Raw genomic sequence first — 16362 nt, 5'->3', positions numbered from 1 at the left:
CCTTAGTCAGTGATGCATTTGTGTCTCCCTGAATTCTGGTCCCAGCTTTCCTGTGAATCCCCTGGGTGACCGATGGTGTCTCGGTCTTATCTTTCAAAGGGGAGTGTGTGCAACTGCTTTAACCTAGAGAATTAAGAAACGTATAAATAGATATATTAACCTATACTGTTCCACTCTATATAGTCTCACTTTTATGTATTTAAAAAAATTGTTTTAAATTTATTTTTTAATGTTTATTAATTTTTGAGAGATAGAGAGATGGACAGAACACAAGCAGGGGAGGGGCAGAGAGAGAGAGGGAGACACAGAATCTGAAGCAGGCTCCAGGCTCCAAGCCTGTCAGCACAGAGCCCAATGCGGGTCTCGAACCCACAAGCCATGAGATCATGACCTGAGCCGAAATTGGATACTCAACTGACTGAGCACCCCGGTGCCCCCCACTTTTATGTATTATAAAGCTATGAAATTGTATTTTGAATGGGTGCTTAGAAGTTAACTCCTGGAGCTGCTCATCCCAGTTACTGTTTACAGAGCTCTTCTCCCGTGCCAGGCACCATGCAAAATCCTTTTCATTTATTCATTCATCCCTTCATTTAATTCTTATAAGAAGTAGATACTATAGGGGCGCCTGGGTGGCGCAGTCGGTTAAGCGTCCGACTTCAGCCAGGTCACGATCTTGCAGTCTGTGAGTTCGAGCCCCGCGTCGGGCTCTGGGCTGATGGCTCAGAGCCTGGAGCCTGCTTCCGATTCTGTGTCTCCCTCTCTCTCTGCCCCTCCCCCGTTCATGCTCTGTCTCTCTCTGTCCCAAAAATAAATAAAAAACGTTGAAAAAAAAATTAAAAAAAAAAAAAAGAAGTAGATACTATAATCTACATTTTATAGGTGAAGAAACTTAGGTTCAAAGAAATTTAATAACTTTTCCACTGTCTCATAAAAAGTACCAGGATTCCATCTAGGTCATCCCCGATTTCAAAGCCCACGCTGTTATCTGTAGCACTCTGAGTGTTTATTTATTTTTTAAATGTTCATGTATATATTTAGAGAGGGGGAAAGGGGCAGAGACAGAGAGGGAGAGAGATCCCAAGCAGGCTCTGTGCTGCCAGGGTAGATAGAGCCCAATGCGGAGCTTGATCCCACGAACCGTGAGGTCGTGACCTGAGCTGAAATCAAGAGTCGGATGCTTAACTGACCGAGCCACCCAGGTGCTCCAATAGCACTCTGAATGTTTTAAATGCCATTCATATATGAGGGAACTGTCACCACGTGGTATCCAAGAAGGCAGTTCCCTTGTCTCTTTGCGCTGTGTGGTCTTCTTCTTACTCTGGGACAGAAGTCTTGAACTTTAGGCGTCTGGCACACGTACCTTGTTTAGCTGGTTTTACCCCAGTCACGCTGGCCAGGGAAGCAGTGTTTAATAATCAACCAAAGCCAGTCAGACAAATCCAGGTGGACCTTCCCAAGTTAGAATGGAGATTTATATTTATTCATTTTTTTTGGTAAAGAGATGGCAAGACATGGTAGAAAAAGCCATCCTGGCAAAAGTTATGTTGGAGGCCACATATCTGGATTGGAATCTGAGTTTTGCCATGTTCTGTGTGATCTTCAGCCAGTTGGTTTCAGCTTCTTAATTCTCTCACCAATTAAACAGGCATCACATTTACCTCCAGTGGTTATTGAAGGCGGTAAGGGAGATTATGTGAGAAAAGTGCCTGGCATGCAAGAGGTGCTCAGTAACCCTCTCCTCCCCATCTGTGGCCCTGAGTGAATATGGCAGTTAGGATGCCAGACATCTCAAGAAGCAGAGAAGATTCAGGATCTCTTTGGGTCATGGGGTGGGAACTCTCAGAAGGCTTCTGAGAGATGTTGTGTTTTGCTTTTGTGTGTGTGTGTGTGTTTTTCCTAGCTGGACAGTCAAATGAGATGTAAAAAATCTGGGGCACTCAAAGGTGCAATTGGTGTGTGGGCACCTACGGCACCTCTGTCAAGCTCTGGCCTTAAAGGCATTAGGGGGACAATGTTGGGAAGACAGCTTCGATCAAGAGCATACCGGAGTCGTTATTGTTCCTCCCCGCCGAAGCACTGAGGACAGACCCCCATTTGAGAGCAATTGAGAAAGCAAGGAGAGACAGAAGACTTGTAGTGCCTCTCCCCAGCTCATAGGACTTGTGACAGATGTGTGCCCTTGTTGGGCCTCAGTTTATCCTTCCATAAAGCAGGAGTCATGCCCCTCCCACATACAGTCTGGAAGTAGGAAGGGATTCATTAAGTTTTATGGTTTGGTAATAAGCTCCTGGATTTATAATGAGACTCCTGGAAAGCCGGAGCCGGGTCCGTCGCCAGTGTACTGGGTGAGATGGAGTGCTGCCCCCAGCTGGCCTCCGCTGTCCACGTGGGTGGCCCACCGCACCTATTAAACTTGTTCTGGGTGCCAGACATTTTTGTTTAAGAAAAGCGTGTTCAAAGCAAAGTCCATGCCCTCATGGAGCTTACAATGTAGTTTGGGAAATAACACAGAATGTGAAAGGTGAATAACAATATGAGAGAGAAGTGGTTTTTCCATGACATCTTGTAGTTGAAGGATCTAGTACAGTACCTGGCCTAGGGTAGATGTTTATCAATTGCAATTTCCCCTTTCTTTGTAAATATGTAGGAGTTATCACAAAGGAACACATGTCTTCCAGTTGGCACAGTGTGTGATAACAGAGGACACTAGAGTTGTTGAAGGTGTGACTGAATATGATTGTCAATAGGAGGTGAAGGGCAAAAAACCTCAAGGAAGTTCAGACGAAGGAGTGTGAAATCTGGGTGGTTTGGGGGAGGTTCCATGAGGAAGGTTGATTGTATTGATCCTGAAGGATGCGTACAATTTGAAAAGGCACAGAGAAGGGCTAATGTAATTCATTGTCTCATTGTGTGAGGTTACAAACTCAGGCTTTGGAGTCAGACCTGGGTCCAGATCCCAGCCCCACCACATACTTGCTCTGTGAACTGGGGCAAGTTCCACAGCCCTTCCAAGCCTTTGCTAACTCGCCTATAAAATGGGAATAATGCAGGGTGCCTGGGTGGCTCATTTGGTTGAGGGTTGACTCTTGGTTTTGGCTCAGGTCATGATTTCATGTTTCGTGAGCCTGCATCGGGCTCCATGCTGACAGTGTGGAGCCTGCTTGGGATTCTCTCTCTCCCTCTCTCTCTCTCTCTCTCTCTCTCTTGCTCACTTGCTCTCTGCCCCTCCCCTGCTCACTCTCCTCTCAAAATATTTTTTTTTAATGGGAAAAATGCTAGTCCCAACTTCATAGAGTTGTTGTGAGACTTAAGTGAGATAATTCATATATAGTTCTTACCACAGTTCTGTGAATAAATGTTAGCTTTTGTCATTATTACTGTTTTCATTTTAATAGTAGTATCATTATTATCCTATTCATAGCCACCTACTTACCTTAGCTCCTAAGACCCTTTATGTTCTGGCTGTTCCCTGCCTACTGTAATTTCCTCCTATACACCATCATTTCATTATGGCAAATCACTTAGGGACTTCTGGACTTTTTATGATGTTTTGTGCTTCCAGGTCATGGAGATGCTGTTTCCTTGCCTAGAATATCACCATCTTCCCCTCTTTCATTGCCTTTTCCTGAGTCCTTCCTGCTTGATGTTTAAGACTAAATCCTATAGAATCTCTTCCAGGAAACCTTCCTTGGTCACTCTCTCCAGTTAGATGTTGCCTCCCTGGGCTCCTACAGCCCACGTGCAGCTTTTCACAGTAGTGCTGCCTACACTCACCCTCGTTTGCTTATCTACCTTGCCCTTTGGATGTAAACTTCCTGAATATAGGGATCCTGCCCTATTTATTTTTATATTCCCAGCTCCTAGCTTAGTGCTTGGCATATAGTTGTTTTCCAGCTAAATGTTGAATAAAAAACCCAAACAAACAAACCAACTAACAAACAAAAAAACGTAACTAGCATTATATGTAACATTTACTATCTAGGTTCTGATTTAAATGCTTTACATATGTTAACTTATTTAATCATCATAGCAACCCTATGAAGTAGATACTATTTTTACCTCCATGTTATAGATGAGGAATCTGCATCTCATAGAGATTAAATAATTCTCTCAAGGCCACATAACTGGTAAGTGGTAGAACCAGGATTCATGCCAGGACAGTGTGGCTCATCATTCACTGCTTTAACCACGCTCTGAGGTTGTGATAGGATATTTAATGGATGTCCAAGAAAGGGTGAGGAGACATTAGCCAAAATCACACCTCTATGAATACATTTTTAAAGGCATTAGTAAATGTGTGGAGACACTGTTGGGGTGGTGGTGGGTAACCTTCCCACTTTCACTTATGAAAGATTTGCTAGAAAAGGTGGGATTTCACCTGTTCTTAATAGAAGAAGAGGCTTGGCTGACAGTTTGGAATGATCTCTCTAGGGTGTCATGGAGCAGAACACTTAAATCTAGGAAGAAGAAGAGTATATGTATGGGGAAATTGAAGTTGCCCAGTCTTTATAGAGCACCTACTACAGTGGTAAACAACCTGGTAGTGATCCCTCTGGTGGTGATCCCTGTGCTCAGGAGCCTGTGGTCTAGCAGGCTGTAAGAAGATGAATCTAATTATAGAGAAAGGCAGGGAAATGACTCAGATTTGTGACATGAACTGAAAGACAGAGTTTAAACTCAGCGTGAGGAGTGGGAGCTTGCTGAGAGAGCTGCAGCATCTAAAGAAAGTGATTTGTGTTACAGTAGATGAGGCAGATTATAGGAGAGAGAACCCGGAAGTAGAAAGGGCAGTAGTGAGAAGTTGGATAATCCCCTCCAAAAATTACCAAGGGCCAAAAAAGAAGTTGGTGGTAGAGAGGTAGTAGCAGGATCAGTTACTTATTAAGCACCTGCACATGATTCAAAAAAGGAAAAGGCAGGGTGCCTGGGTGGCTCAGTTGGTTAAGCATCGGACTCTTGATGTCGGCTCAGGTCGTGATCTCATGGTCGTGGGATGGGGCGCTGCACTGGGCTTTGCACTGAGTGTGGAACCTGCTTGGAATTCTCTCTCTGGCTCTCCCTTGCTCACGCTCTCTCTCTCTCAAAATAAATAAATAAACATTTAAAAAAACAAAAACAAAAAAGGAAAAGGCATAATGCCTACCCTCAAGAAATTCATGTTCTAGTTGTGAGTAGAGGAAACACACACATGAAAGACACTATATGGAACACATTTAATTTGTGCTGAGGTCCATGATATCAGTGACCAGGTATTTTCTTTCTTGTTGCTTCACCCATCTGGACTTCATTTCCAAGGTCACGTCATGGTCCAGAGTAGTTGTTGAAGTTCTAACCATTACCTCTGCATTTCAACCAGCTGGAAGCAGAAAGGAGAAAAGAAGAGTATGCTCCCTCCTTTTAATGACAGCTCTCAGAAATCATACACACTACTTCTGTTTATGTCCCACAGGTCACATAGCTATACCTAAATGCAAAGGAAGATGAGAAATATATCAATGCTGGGCTGCCAACTGCTCAACTGAAATTTGGAGATTCATTACTAAGGAGCATGAGGAGAAGAAGTTGGGGCATAGCAAGCAGGTCTCTGCCATATCGTTTTTCACATATGATTACGCTTTGGAGCTCAGAAGAGGGGCTGATTATTTTAGGCTGGGTGGTCACGGAGCTGATGGATTTTGAGTCAGTAAGAGGTAGGGATTCAGGAGATTGGGGAAGCATCAGTTACAAGCAACTCCAACTACAAGCAAGAGTGGCTGTTCCAGAAGAGGACAAGGCTGGTCAGAGATGCCAGAGCCAACCCAGGCAGAATCCCACCTCTGAATCTCTTTCTTATTTTAAGATGTTAAGAGCAGCATGCCAAAGTTCAGGTTTTCTTCTGTGAATGATAAGAAGTGAGAGAAGATATCTTGTTTGAGAAGAGACATGGTTTATCTTATGTTGCTGAGAAGTTGAGAAATTTCATCCATGTGCAGGTTGGAGGAGAAGGAGGGCTGAAAGTAGGGATGCTAGCTGGAAGGTTATCCCAGAGGGCAGGAGTAAACAATAAGGGCCTATCTGATGGTGATAGTGGGAATGGAAGGGAAGGTATGGATGAGAGGCCCTGGGAGGGATGTGCGTTGAGTCTCGGTAAGTAACAGGCTGTGGTCTGGGGAGAGAGAGGAAAATGCCCTTTGTGGGACGTTAGTATTGTGTCTTCTGAGAGGTAGCGCTGCCTATCAGGGCTCCCCAGGCAGGAGGGCAGAATATCATGAGGAGAAGGGGGCACCTTGGCTGTCCACAGGGAGAATGTGAGGCTCTCTGTCTCAAGCCTCCTTAGCTTTGGAAATCTAGCTGCCCCCAGCAGAATAGTTTCCATTCTGCGTAACTGGGGAGTGTGTGGGTCTGGCTAACCGCGAGGAGGGGCTGAGGAGCCAGCAGACAGATCAAGTTGCTGTGGCAGTAGCTTTTTAGCTAGGGCCTGGGGGCTCTGTTGGGAAGAGCTAACATGAGTTCCCCTATGTGAGCTTGTGTGCTCCTTGACCGAATAGGCCATAAGGGATGTCCTCAGCTGGCGTCTGGACGCCAGGTTACCTGACATCAGGTGTGAGGCCAACAGTGTGGCAAAGGTGGAATTGGGGATTTGCTGGCATTCGGGATGTGGCCAACTTCCTTTGCCTTCCAGGGTCGAATCTAAAGGTCCTCCAGGGTTAGGAAGAGGCCTTGGGGGTACGGTTATATTTGGAAAAAGCTACCTCTTTGATTGATGCTGGCCTTTTAGGGCCTCTCCTTCCTCTGACTTCCCTGGTGTGAGTTGCAGAGCTCAGCCCGAGACATCTGGTGAACCCATCTCTTTTTCCTCCAGGCTGCCCAGGGACTTGGCCCATAACTGCTCAGCAAGTCATTTCTGGTTATAGAGTCATCAGTGACCACAGAAGCACGTTCTCCAGTCAGGGCTCCAAGCCCTGTGAAAGCTGGCCTTCCCCTGGCAGCTCATCCCCAGAGCGATAGCTCCAAGGAAACAAAACCAGAAAGCTACACCTACCCAGTACAAACATTTAGTCGAGGAGCACCTACTTTTCTGATGTCCTCTGTCGTGAGGTGCCCCAGCAAATTTCCCCTAAGTGTGATAGGGCAGCTGGGGCCTAGAGGAAGCCATGTGTGGCTAGAGATGTGTTGCATGTCTGCAGCCTGAGCTCCCTGCAGGAGCTTGCAGCCCGAGGGCAATGAGGAACAGAGGCCAACTGCACTCCTGAGGCAGCACCAGGGCTGGAGGCCTAGAATGCACCTCTTCTTATCCTCGAATTCTCCCATGTGCAGGGGGCCGAGTGAAGCGTTCACCCCCACCTCTCCCTGCAGCCAAGTGTCCTGAATCCATCTTGTGATTGCTTTTCTGCCACAGGACACGGTTCTTCTCCCAGAACCTTTTACAGTTGACTCCATTTCATTCCAGGCTGTCTCAAGTGTTATCTCCATACCTGAGTTCTGGAAAGAGGATGGGAGGGAGGCAAGGAGAGCAGTCTCCCACTTGACAGCAAAACCAGGCTCAAGTTGGTTTGGTCCGTAAGGGCTGCAGTGAGACCTGGCCTCCTATCCGTTTGTTTCCTCCCCTGCACTACTCCCACCAGTTACGGGACTGGGGAAGAGTGGGGGGATGTAGAGGGGCTGCTCCGGACCTTCTTCCCTTTAGCTCTTGGATCTTTGATCAAACTCTGAGTTTTAGTTTGACTTTTTATTTCTTTTTGACAGGATTGTAGTTTGGGGGTGGGGAGTTTAGGAGGAGCTGTCCTGAAAGAAGATAAACAGTGACGCAGAGGCGGCAGCAGCAGCGTAGGCAGTGGGCTGGGCCACCGGCCTGCCTGCCTGCCGTCTGGGCGGGCTGGGTGGAGGGCTCCCGCCCTGCACACTGGCCAGCTGGCTTGTGTTAAAGCGCTGGCTGAAAATAACTCTCATTGTCTGGGAGCTGCTACTGCGGCAGGGCTGGCTGTGGCCGCCAAGGGGGCTGAGGCGGCAGAGCTGGTACCTCCCACCTCCTTGGGCTCTTGCCCTTTGGGATCGATGCCCAGCTGGCCACAGCTGTGGCTGCTGCCCACCAGTAGAGATACGTGGAGGGCAGGTTGGGCCACTCCTAGTGCTCTGTCCTTTTGGCAGCTGGGGTTGGGCCTTTGTGCCTGGTGTTGCTTGCTTTGCTGTTGGCTTGGGCAGAGTTGTTGGTTTGTGAGAGAATGCAGGACGGGAACACAGGGCGGGAACGCAGTGCTCCAGCTCCTCCTACAGCAGTCTCCTGGGCTCCCAAACCTTGTGGCTCCTCACCATATTCTATCTCTGCCCATCTGTACAATGGGCTGATCTGTGGGTGCCTAAGAGGACTTGTTGGCAGCTGTGGCCAGGGGCTCGGCAGCATGTGGTGCCCAGGATAGTGCTTCACTTAATCTCTGGGGAAGTTCTAGATTCAGCTTCTCAGACTCCCCACCCTCCATGGGCTGAGCACGGGGACTGGGGCTACCATACCTGGGAGAAGTGTCAGCCATAAGGCACTTGGTGGGAGGTGGTTCTGAGAGGGAAAACACTGAGAAAACCAGCCCACATTCTATATTTGCTCAGAATAAACAGTCTCTACCTGCCTTCCCTAAAGACTCCAGAATCCCCTTCGCAGGAAAATTTCAGACATCCCTCTTCATGCCTCTCAGAGGAGCTGGGCCAGCGTTCGTCTCTGTTCCTAAGATTTATCATGATTGACGGACCAACAGAAACAGGAGTTTTTGGTCCTTCCTATTTCTGTTTGTTGGGTTTTCCCCAGACCCGGCCCAAGGAGACTGACAGAGTCAGGGGTGAGTCCCAGAGCAAGACCCACACCTTCAAAGGAAACTCCAACCCCACCGGCATTTCCCTTCCCCAGCTATGGGAAGGAAATGAGGAGGGGCTAACTGGCTAGGGGTACAGAGCAGGAAAGGGAAGGGAACCTCTGTGACCAGAGCCCCCTCATTCCTCCTTGGCTTCACTGGGGCTGACAGGGGGTGGGTGGGGAGTCAGGAAGCCTTGCTGGAGGGACTGAGCCCTTGCTCTCACAGAACCCAGGAGGGGGTTAGGCACTGATCAGGGCTCTGTGCCTGACCTCAAACTGGCAGTCAACCAGACCAGCCCTGCCGGAGAAGCATCAGACCCACCCCTTTCTGCTGCTTCCCGTTATAGGTTTTTATTATTAGATTTCTGGCTGGTTGCTCTGATTTAGGAATTAGTCTCAGAGTTGCTTTCGGTGTGAGTTCATCTTCCCCTTCTCCTTCCATCTCTCTGGGGTCTCCCCCTCCCTCCTCAAGGATGTTGGTATATAATTGTCTCCTAGTCTTAGGGATGGGAGGGCTGAGAGGGTGGGGGTAGGTATAAAGGATTACTCTGTCCCAAGCGTTGAGAAGCAGTGCTGAAGGAGGGACAGAGGCAGAGATAGAGACGACCGAGAAGCCAAGAGGGGTCCTTGGGATGTTAGAACATTACACCGGATTCTCAAGAGGAAGGGGAACAAAACTGTTGAACACCCACAGTGTTCCAGACACATATGGACATAAAATATTTATCATTTAATCCTCAGAAAATCCTGTGAAGTAGTGAGATTATCTCTGTTTTATGGATGAGCTTTGAAGAGCCCAAAGTTGATCTTGGGCTCTCTGACTCCACAATTGGTGCCTCTGTTCCAAGACAGCTGCACCCCCTTTCTGTTCAGCAAGGGTTTCAGTGAGGAGTTAGCAAGAATTTAGCCTAGCTGCTGCCTTAAGAGAGCCCACAGTCTCTGTGGAACCACTGAACAAAAATGTCAAGGAAACACACCTTTGAGACCAGAACATGTCAGGTTTGTTCCCTGGCTGTCCCTGGAACTCAGGAAGTTGTCCTTCCTCAAGACGTCAGAAGCCTGCTGGACTCACACACGTTATCGATTAGAGTCAGAAGCCCTAATGCCTTTGTCTGGCAAGGAGAGAAACCCATGGTGGGTGGCTCCCACCCCACAGCCAGGGACTGATTTCTTGTGGGAGTGCTGGAGGCTGAGGGAATTCCCCCACCCACTTCCTTCCCCATCACACTTGGGCCCCACAGAAGCAGAGAAGCAGAGACAGCATCACTGTCTAGAAAGTGCCACACAAAGCTCTAGACTGGAGGCTGTGGGCTTGTGGTCACAGCTGATTCATGCTTTTGCCACCAGTGTCCATACTCCGGAAGGCCATCTCTCCTGGGCATCTAAAGTTTTACCAGGTCCCTGAGGTGCCTTTTCCAGGCTCTTAGGCTAGGGTTCCCAAAGGGGGTGACTTTGTTCCGTCTCCGAAGCCCTGGGGGCACCAGACATTTCCTCCCCAGTTCACCTGGGGAGGTGGGGATGCGCGAGGCCGCAGCAGCTGATAGTGGGTGGCTGAGGAAGTTGGTGTAGACAGGATGTGATGTCTGCCACAGTAGCGGCAACCCCACCCCGCACCGCCTTCTCCGCCAGTCACTTTCTTCCAGGGGAGACAACTATTTTCTATTTCCATGGCATAGACTTAGGAGAAACAGGCAGAAGACAATGAAGTGCTCAAGATGTGCACAGAACCAGAACCAGGCCTGAGGTCTGTTTCTGCTCTGGTCTCATTTAGGCTTAGCTGGCAGCAGCCTGGCTGTGGTTAAGAGGGAGACATTGGTCTAAGCTCACCTTCAACCTTTGGGTCTCTGTTCTGTTGTGGCCTCTTGCCCCTGTCCTCTTCTCCACACAGACATGCTGATATTGGCCCTTAGCCTAGGAGTTGCAGAGAGAACATTCGGGATTGTATTTGCCCAGCCAGCCATCCCTACTGCATCAGCAGTAGGGGGATTTGATTAGCCCCTCTTTCCTGCAGGAGTTCAGGCAGACTAGCAGGGCAGCGGAAACCATGAGGAGGGGTATGATGGGTGATCCTCTTCCCCTTCTTTCTTCTCTCTCCCGCCCCATTTTGATATTCCTAAACACTGAGCAAAAATCCCAACCATACTCCTTTTTTGAAGTGTAGTGGAGCTGGGCCCATTACTCAGAACCAGGATGTCTTAACCTTAGGTTTACCATCCACTTACTCTCCACTAGGTGCCTATCATGGTATTAGACATTATCAGGGGTTGGAGACCATATGAATAGACACAGTCCTTTAGGGGTTAAGAGAGTGTATAACTAGTTTAATAGTATGTGTGTAGATAAATACATAATAGATAAATCTAACAGAAATAAATGATATTTAAGGTTTTTCTTTCAGTTTCTTAGAATATGGAGGGCCGACTCCCAGGATACTCCCACTCTTCTGGAATAATGCAGGGCCTGTGTGACTCCCGAGGATCGTGGGTGCACACATTTTGTGTCCCCGGGGATGAGGATGTCAAGGAGTGGGCAGATGTAACCCAGTGGTCACGCTTGGGTGACCAGCGAGTTAGAGCTGAACTTGGAGCAGTAAGTAAGGGAGAGAAAGATGAGAGGAAGGCCTTTCAGGTGGCCTGCAGCGTGCTGGGGGAAGAAGTCAGATTTGTGGGAAGTCCTGTGGGTTACCAAACAGCCGTGGTACTTCAGGTAAGAGATCATATTTGATTCAGGAATATGGGGTGGGGGGCAGGTGCAATGATCTGCCTTTAGAGGCAAGGGCTATGACCTGCAACAAAGGCAGCCACGCTGGTTAGAAGAGAAGCTTGACTGGATGGGGGTAAAGGAGGGGAAGGTAGGACTGTTAGCCTGTGTGGGGATAGATCATGGGTGCCTTGGGCTTCCCTCACTCTTTATTCTTTCTTTATTCATTTAGCAAACAGTAGTGAGCAAAAGAAAATGACTTAATGTGTCTTAATTAATTGGAAGGTATGTCACAAGTAATTTGCTATTAATGATTAAAGTACTGAAATTTTGTAAATTATTTCCTTAGAAAAATGAGCAGTTACCTTCATGCTAAGGTCCTTCTCATGCATTTGTATCCCAGTATGGGGAAAAGGGGTAGACTCGTAGCACCTACATGGGCTGTGGCTGGTTCAGGATTCACCCTCGGTTGTGCACCATGCAGGAAGGCCACCCATCCCTCAGGCTGAGGGGGAAAAGCAGATTGCTGCCTTAGGGCCGCCTGAGTGGCTCAGTCAGTTGAGCATCTGACTCTTGATTTTGGCTCCGGTCATGATTTCACAGTTCGTGAGTTTGAGCCCCATGCTGTGCTCTGTGCTGACAGTGTGGAGCCTACTTGGGATTCTCTCTCTCCCTCTCTTTCTGTGCTTCCACCACTTGTGTTCTCTCTCTCAAAATAAATACATAAACATTAAAAAAAAAAAAAGAAATGTGTTGCTTTAGACAGGTGGCTTTCAAACTTTTTTGCCTTGTCCCATGTTAAGAAACACATGTTATGGCCTGACTTCTGTGTGTGCATATGTATATGAAATTACTTAAGACATAAAAGAAACAAAAGTTTCATGAAACATTGCAGTTAATTCTGGTATCTTCTAGCCTATTCTATTTTAATCTGTTTTCATTTTAAAATAAAGTTAATCTCGGCTCACTAAATTGGAAAACATTGCTCAACCAAACTGAATTAAATATGAAGGGGAGGCAGATGGACTGCCCTGCCTCTCTGAGCCTTCCTTATCAGCCACAGAGTGTGAGGGTGAAGCTGGGGGGTCCAGGAGGGAAAAGGTATGCATGCTTCAGCCTTTCTCTTCTCTGGGTGCAGGGAGCTTTCAGCCCATTGACTCAGGTTCTCTCCTCAGAGCTCCATGAACCTGCCTCCTGACAAGGCCCGGCTCCTGCGGCAGTATGACAATGAGAAGAAGTGGGATCTGATCTGTGACCAGGTATGAGGTTTGGGGCAGGTCCAGAAGCAGGGGTTGTGTCTTGGGCTGGACAAGGCAGCAGGGCCAAAGGCACTGACCATAGCCCTGGGGTCCCTCGAGAAACTCTGGCCTGGGCTTCACCTCGGTTCATGCTCGCTTTCTGTTCCAAGAGGATGCTCCCAACAGAGACTGGGCTGGTAGGCCAAGTTCCTCTCTAACTCCTACAAAGAGCTGTCTTGATTTCTTCCTGATGGGCAGGAGCCTGAGGAAGTTTGTGTAAGTCTGGCTGTCTGTCTGTCTGCAGAGGAGTGGAGTAGTTTTCCCCACAGACCCCGTTTCTGCCTCTCCTCAGGATGAGGGCTCTGCCTGGCAGGGTAGACCAAAGGACCGTTTCTTTCTCACTCTGCCCTAGACCTGCCTTTTCTCATTATTTACAGGCCTCTAGGAATGAAAAGACTCAGCCCCCTAGTCTTCTGTTCCCAAATCTCAGAACGTGAGGATGGAAAGCTCCCCAACATGAATGGTGTTTCAAGCTGGAAGAGAACATAGAGATTATCAGAACCAAGAACCAACACCCATGGCCTGGTTCTTTCCCTTGCACACATTTGGAGACCACAGGCCATGAGGTTCTGAACTCAGATGGGCCTGTCTGCACAGCCAGGAGAGTCCGCTTTTACTTCCTTACCTCCTGGGGTATGAAAGCACCTGGTGCAGGATGTAGGCCACGTGCTTACCCAGCACTTTGTCTTCAGCTTTGTCACAAATTTATTATTTCTTTTCAAGCACTGAGCAGAGTCATAATAGCTAACATTTATTAAGTACTTCTTGTGGACCGAGGACTTTACATATACTGAAGTATCTCGTTTAGTCCTCACAAAAACCCTCAAGGAAGGCACTGTTGTGTTTTACGGATGAAGAACCCCAAGGCTCAGTACCTTGCCTGTCACTTGGAGCCAACTCCATCTGTGCTACTATTATGCTCCACTGTCTCCCAAATCATTGACCTCTGGTAGAATTATGCTTCAGAGAGCCTAGCCCAAGTCCCCTCCTCTCCAGGGAAGGCCCATTTCCATGTGTTCTGCATTAAGCGGAGCTGGTGAGCATGGTCAGCTTGGGGATTGCAGAACAGTAGCCGGTTGGTACTGAGTTTCTTTAATTGATAATGTCTCCAGTCTTTTTTAGGTCACATAATTTCAGCATTTCTCAAACCTTTCTTTTTTCTTTCATTTTGTGTTTAGTTTCTATTTCCTAACATTATGTTGTTCTCCTGGACCCTCTGCAGCTCCTCCCCCCTCCCGCCCCCCACCAACTCTTCAGATATCTCAGTTGTGAAGGCTCTAACAGGACCAGAATGCTTAAGAGTTTTCCCTGAGTTTTCTCTTGGGTCAGATGCGGGGGTTGGGCCAAAATGGGGAGGGTATGGTCCTGTGCCCTGTGTGGAAGGGGATCGGGGGATGACCTCACCAAAAGCAGGCTTCAGTGTTTGAGGTTGCCTGAATTGTCAGGGCCCGGGGCCTGGGCAAGGAGCAGAAAGTGTGTTTGCAGCCCTGAATGTGTTAGTACTGTGACGCCAGTCTGGTCCCAAGTCTGGGTTTCAGGGCTGAGGAAGCTGCATTCTACAAAGCCTAGCTCCTCTCTCCGTGGCCCTCCTAATCCCAGCCCATCAGTTAGCTAGGCAGTGGGCACCGTTTCTCAATTGTATCTTTATTTTGGGTGCTATTCTCAGCTCTGTAAAACCCACATCTTATCAAGCAGCAGGCTCTTAAAATAATTTTCAGCATAGAAAAATATTTTAGGCTCAGAGATCACTAATTGGAGAAGGGGAAGATGGCAATAGATGGGAAGCACCTGAAAATAAGGAAGAGAACCTATGGCTTAGGTGATATTAAGGGCCAGGTGACGACTTTAGGAGGCTGGTCCCCTCACACTGGACACCATGAGTGTTCGACTTCCTCAGCGCTCTCCTCAGAACTCTGGGTGTCTGTGCACAGACGTGTGTTTCCCTCACAGGAGCGGTTCCAGGTGAAGAATCCTCCCCACACTTACATCCAGAAACTCCAGAGCTTCTTGGACCCCAGCGTAACTCGGAAGGTGAAGTGTGAGGCAGGGAGGCCCCCCCTTGCTGTCCCTTACAGTCCTATGGGGTTTTGGGCACAAACATTTTGACTCGGGGTGGGACATTTGCTTCTGAGCAATGGGACTTTGGTTGCTGGGTTTGGAGGCCATGGGTCCGGAGTGGCCGGCTAATAACAGAGGGAAGGCTTATAACCGCTCTCTTGTATCCCTTCCTTTTCCTTTTCTACCCCTTTTGTTTGTACTGCAAAGTTGGATTGGGGGCCTCCAATAGTGACAGGAAATTCCATGTTTACAGAAGTTCAGGAGGAGAGTTCAGGAGTCAACCAAAGTACTGAGGGAGCTGGAGATCTCACTTCGTACCAACCACATTGGGTGAGTCCGAATCGGCCATCAGGATCTGGTGTCTTCTGAGGATGGTTTGCCTGTTTACTTCCCTGCCATCAGGCACAGTTGCCCCTTGAATGGCTTTAGTTCCCCAGAGCTTCAGACTGTTCTTCTTCTGGCTTTTCTCCTTTTCAGCTCTGCCAGCTGCTGACTGATGCTGCTGGCAAGCTTGGGGCCTCTCCTGGGGTCTTCAGCCTGTGGCTTTGAGTAGAAGACATTCCCATAGCAGCTGAGACTAGAGTCTGCCTGTGGCCTGGGGCTGGGCCAAGGGAGGCCCAGAGAATGCTAGGAATGGGGGAGCATATTACATCGGGTAGCTGAGACCTCGTTCCTGGACTGTTTGGTGCCCAGAAGATTATTTTCTTGATTACGAGACAATCTTAGTTCATAAGCAGAAGAAGCTTCCTAGTGCACCAAGGAAGAAGATCTAAGGCAGTGGGGGCGAGGAGTTGAACGTCTTCTGTATCTACAGACCCTGGTACTGCCAACCTATTGATGGGGCCCCTGGGAACTGCGTGAGTCTTGTTTTCTAGTTTCTGAGTGGGGAACCAGAACTTGCTAAACAGGCAGAAGGCTAATGCCTGAGGGACAATGAAAGGTGGCAGTGGTCTCAGTTTTATAAAACCATAACCAATCAGAGTATATGTAGTGAAAGTGAGAGAGAGAGAGAGAGTGAGAGAAAGGTGTGTGTGTGTGTGTGTGTGTGTGTACACAAAGGATAGTGAGGGATACCTGATGTTGGACTGCAGGCAGGGCTATGATCCTGATCGAAGGGCCTGGCACAAATGTTGAGAGCTTGCATGAGTGAGAAGTTGAGCCCGGGGTGGGGGTAGGGTGGCTGGGCAGGTGCCATCTCCAGGGTCCTGGGCTTCCTGAGAGCAGAGGTAGAATGAGCCAGATGACATCATCTGCATTTCCCCCTCTGTCCGCAACAGCCGCCCACTTGTTCACCCCAGGCTGAGTCTGCCTGGGGCTCTTATAGAGGCTACCTGTTTGTAGCCAGCTGCTGCAGCCATCACAGGGGAAATGGCACAGGAGAGAACAGGAAAGGGATAGTTCCTGGCCTCGGAGCTGTGCCTGGTGGCCAGAATTGGCTCCTACACCTCATCCACGAACCGGAATGAAAGCTGACATGCTAGG

At 48.4% G+C, this 16362-nt stretch overlaps 1 protein-coding gene across 5 annotated transcripts in view; it reads left to right on the top strand.

Moving 5' to 3' along the window:
- The window catches only part of FMNL3 (formin like 3), a 53995-nt gene that overhangs the window by 18918 nt on the left and 18715 nt on the right, over positions 1 to 16362 (top strand). For all 5 annotated transcript variants that reach the window (XM_043563806.1, XM_043563810.1, XM_043563807.1 and 2 more), the window contains exons 2-4: positions 12700 to 12783; positions 14773 to 14853; positions 15134 to 15210. In XM_043563806.1, the coding sequence (XP_043419741.1) occupies positions 12700 to 12783; positions 14773 to 14853; positions 15134 to 15210 (242 nt within the window). The remainder of the gene's footprint in view (positions 1 to 12699; positions 12784 to 14772; positions 14854 to 15133; positions 15211 to 16362) is intronic.

This window comes from Prionailurus bengalensis, chromosome B4 (assembly GCF_016509475.1).
Source record: "Prionailurus bengalensis isolate Pbe53 chromosome B4, Fcat_Pben_1.1_paternal_pri, whole genome shotgun sequence".
Classification (NCBI taxonomy): domain Eukaryota; kingdom Metazoa; phylum Chordata; class Mammalia; order Carnivora; family Felidae; genus Prionailurus; species Prionailurus bengalensis.
The sequence above is the reverse complement of the archived record's forward strand: the minus strand, read 5'-3'. Positions and strand labels throughout refer to the sequence as shown.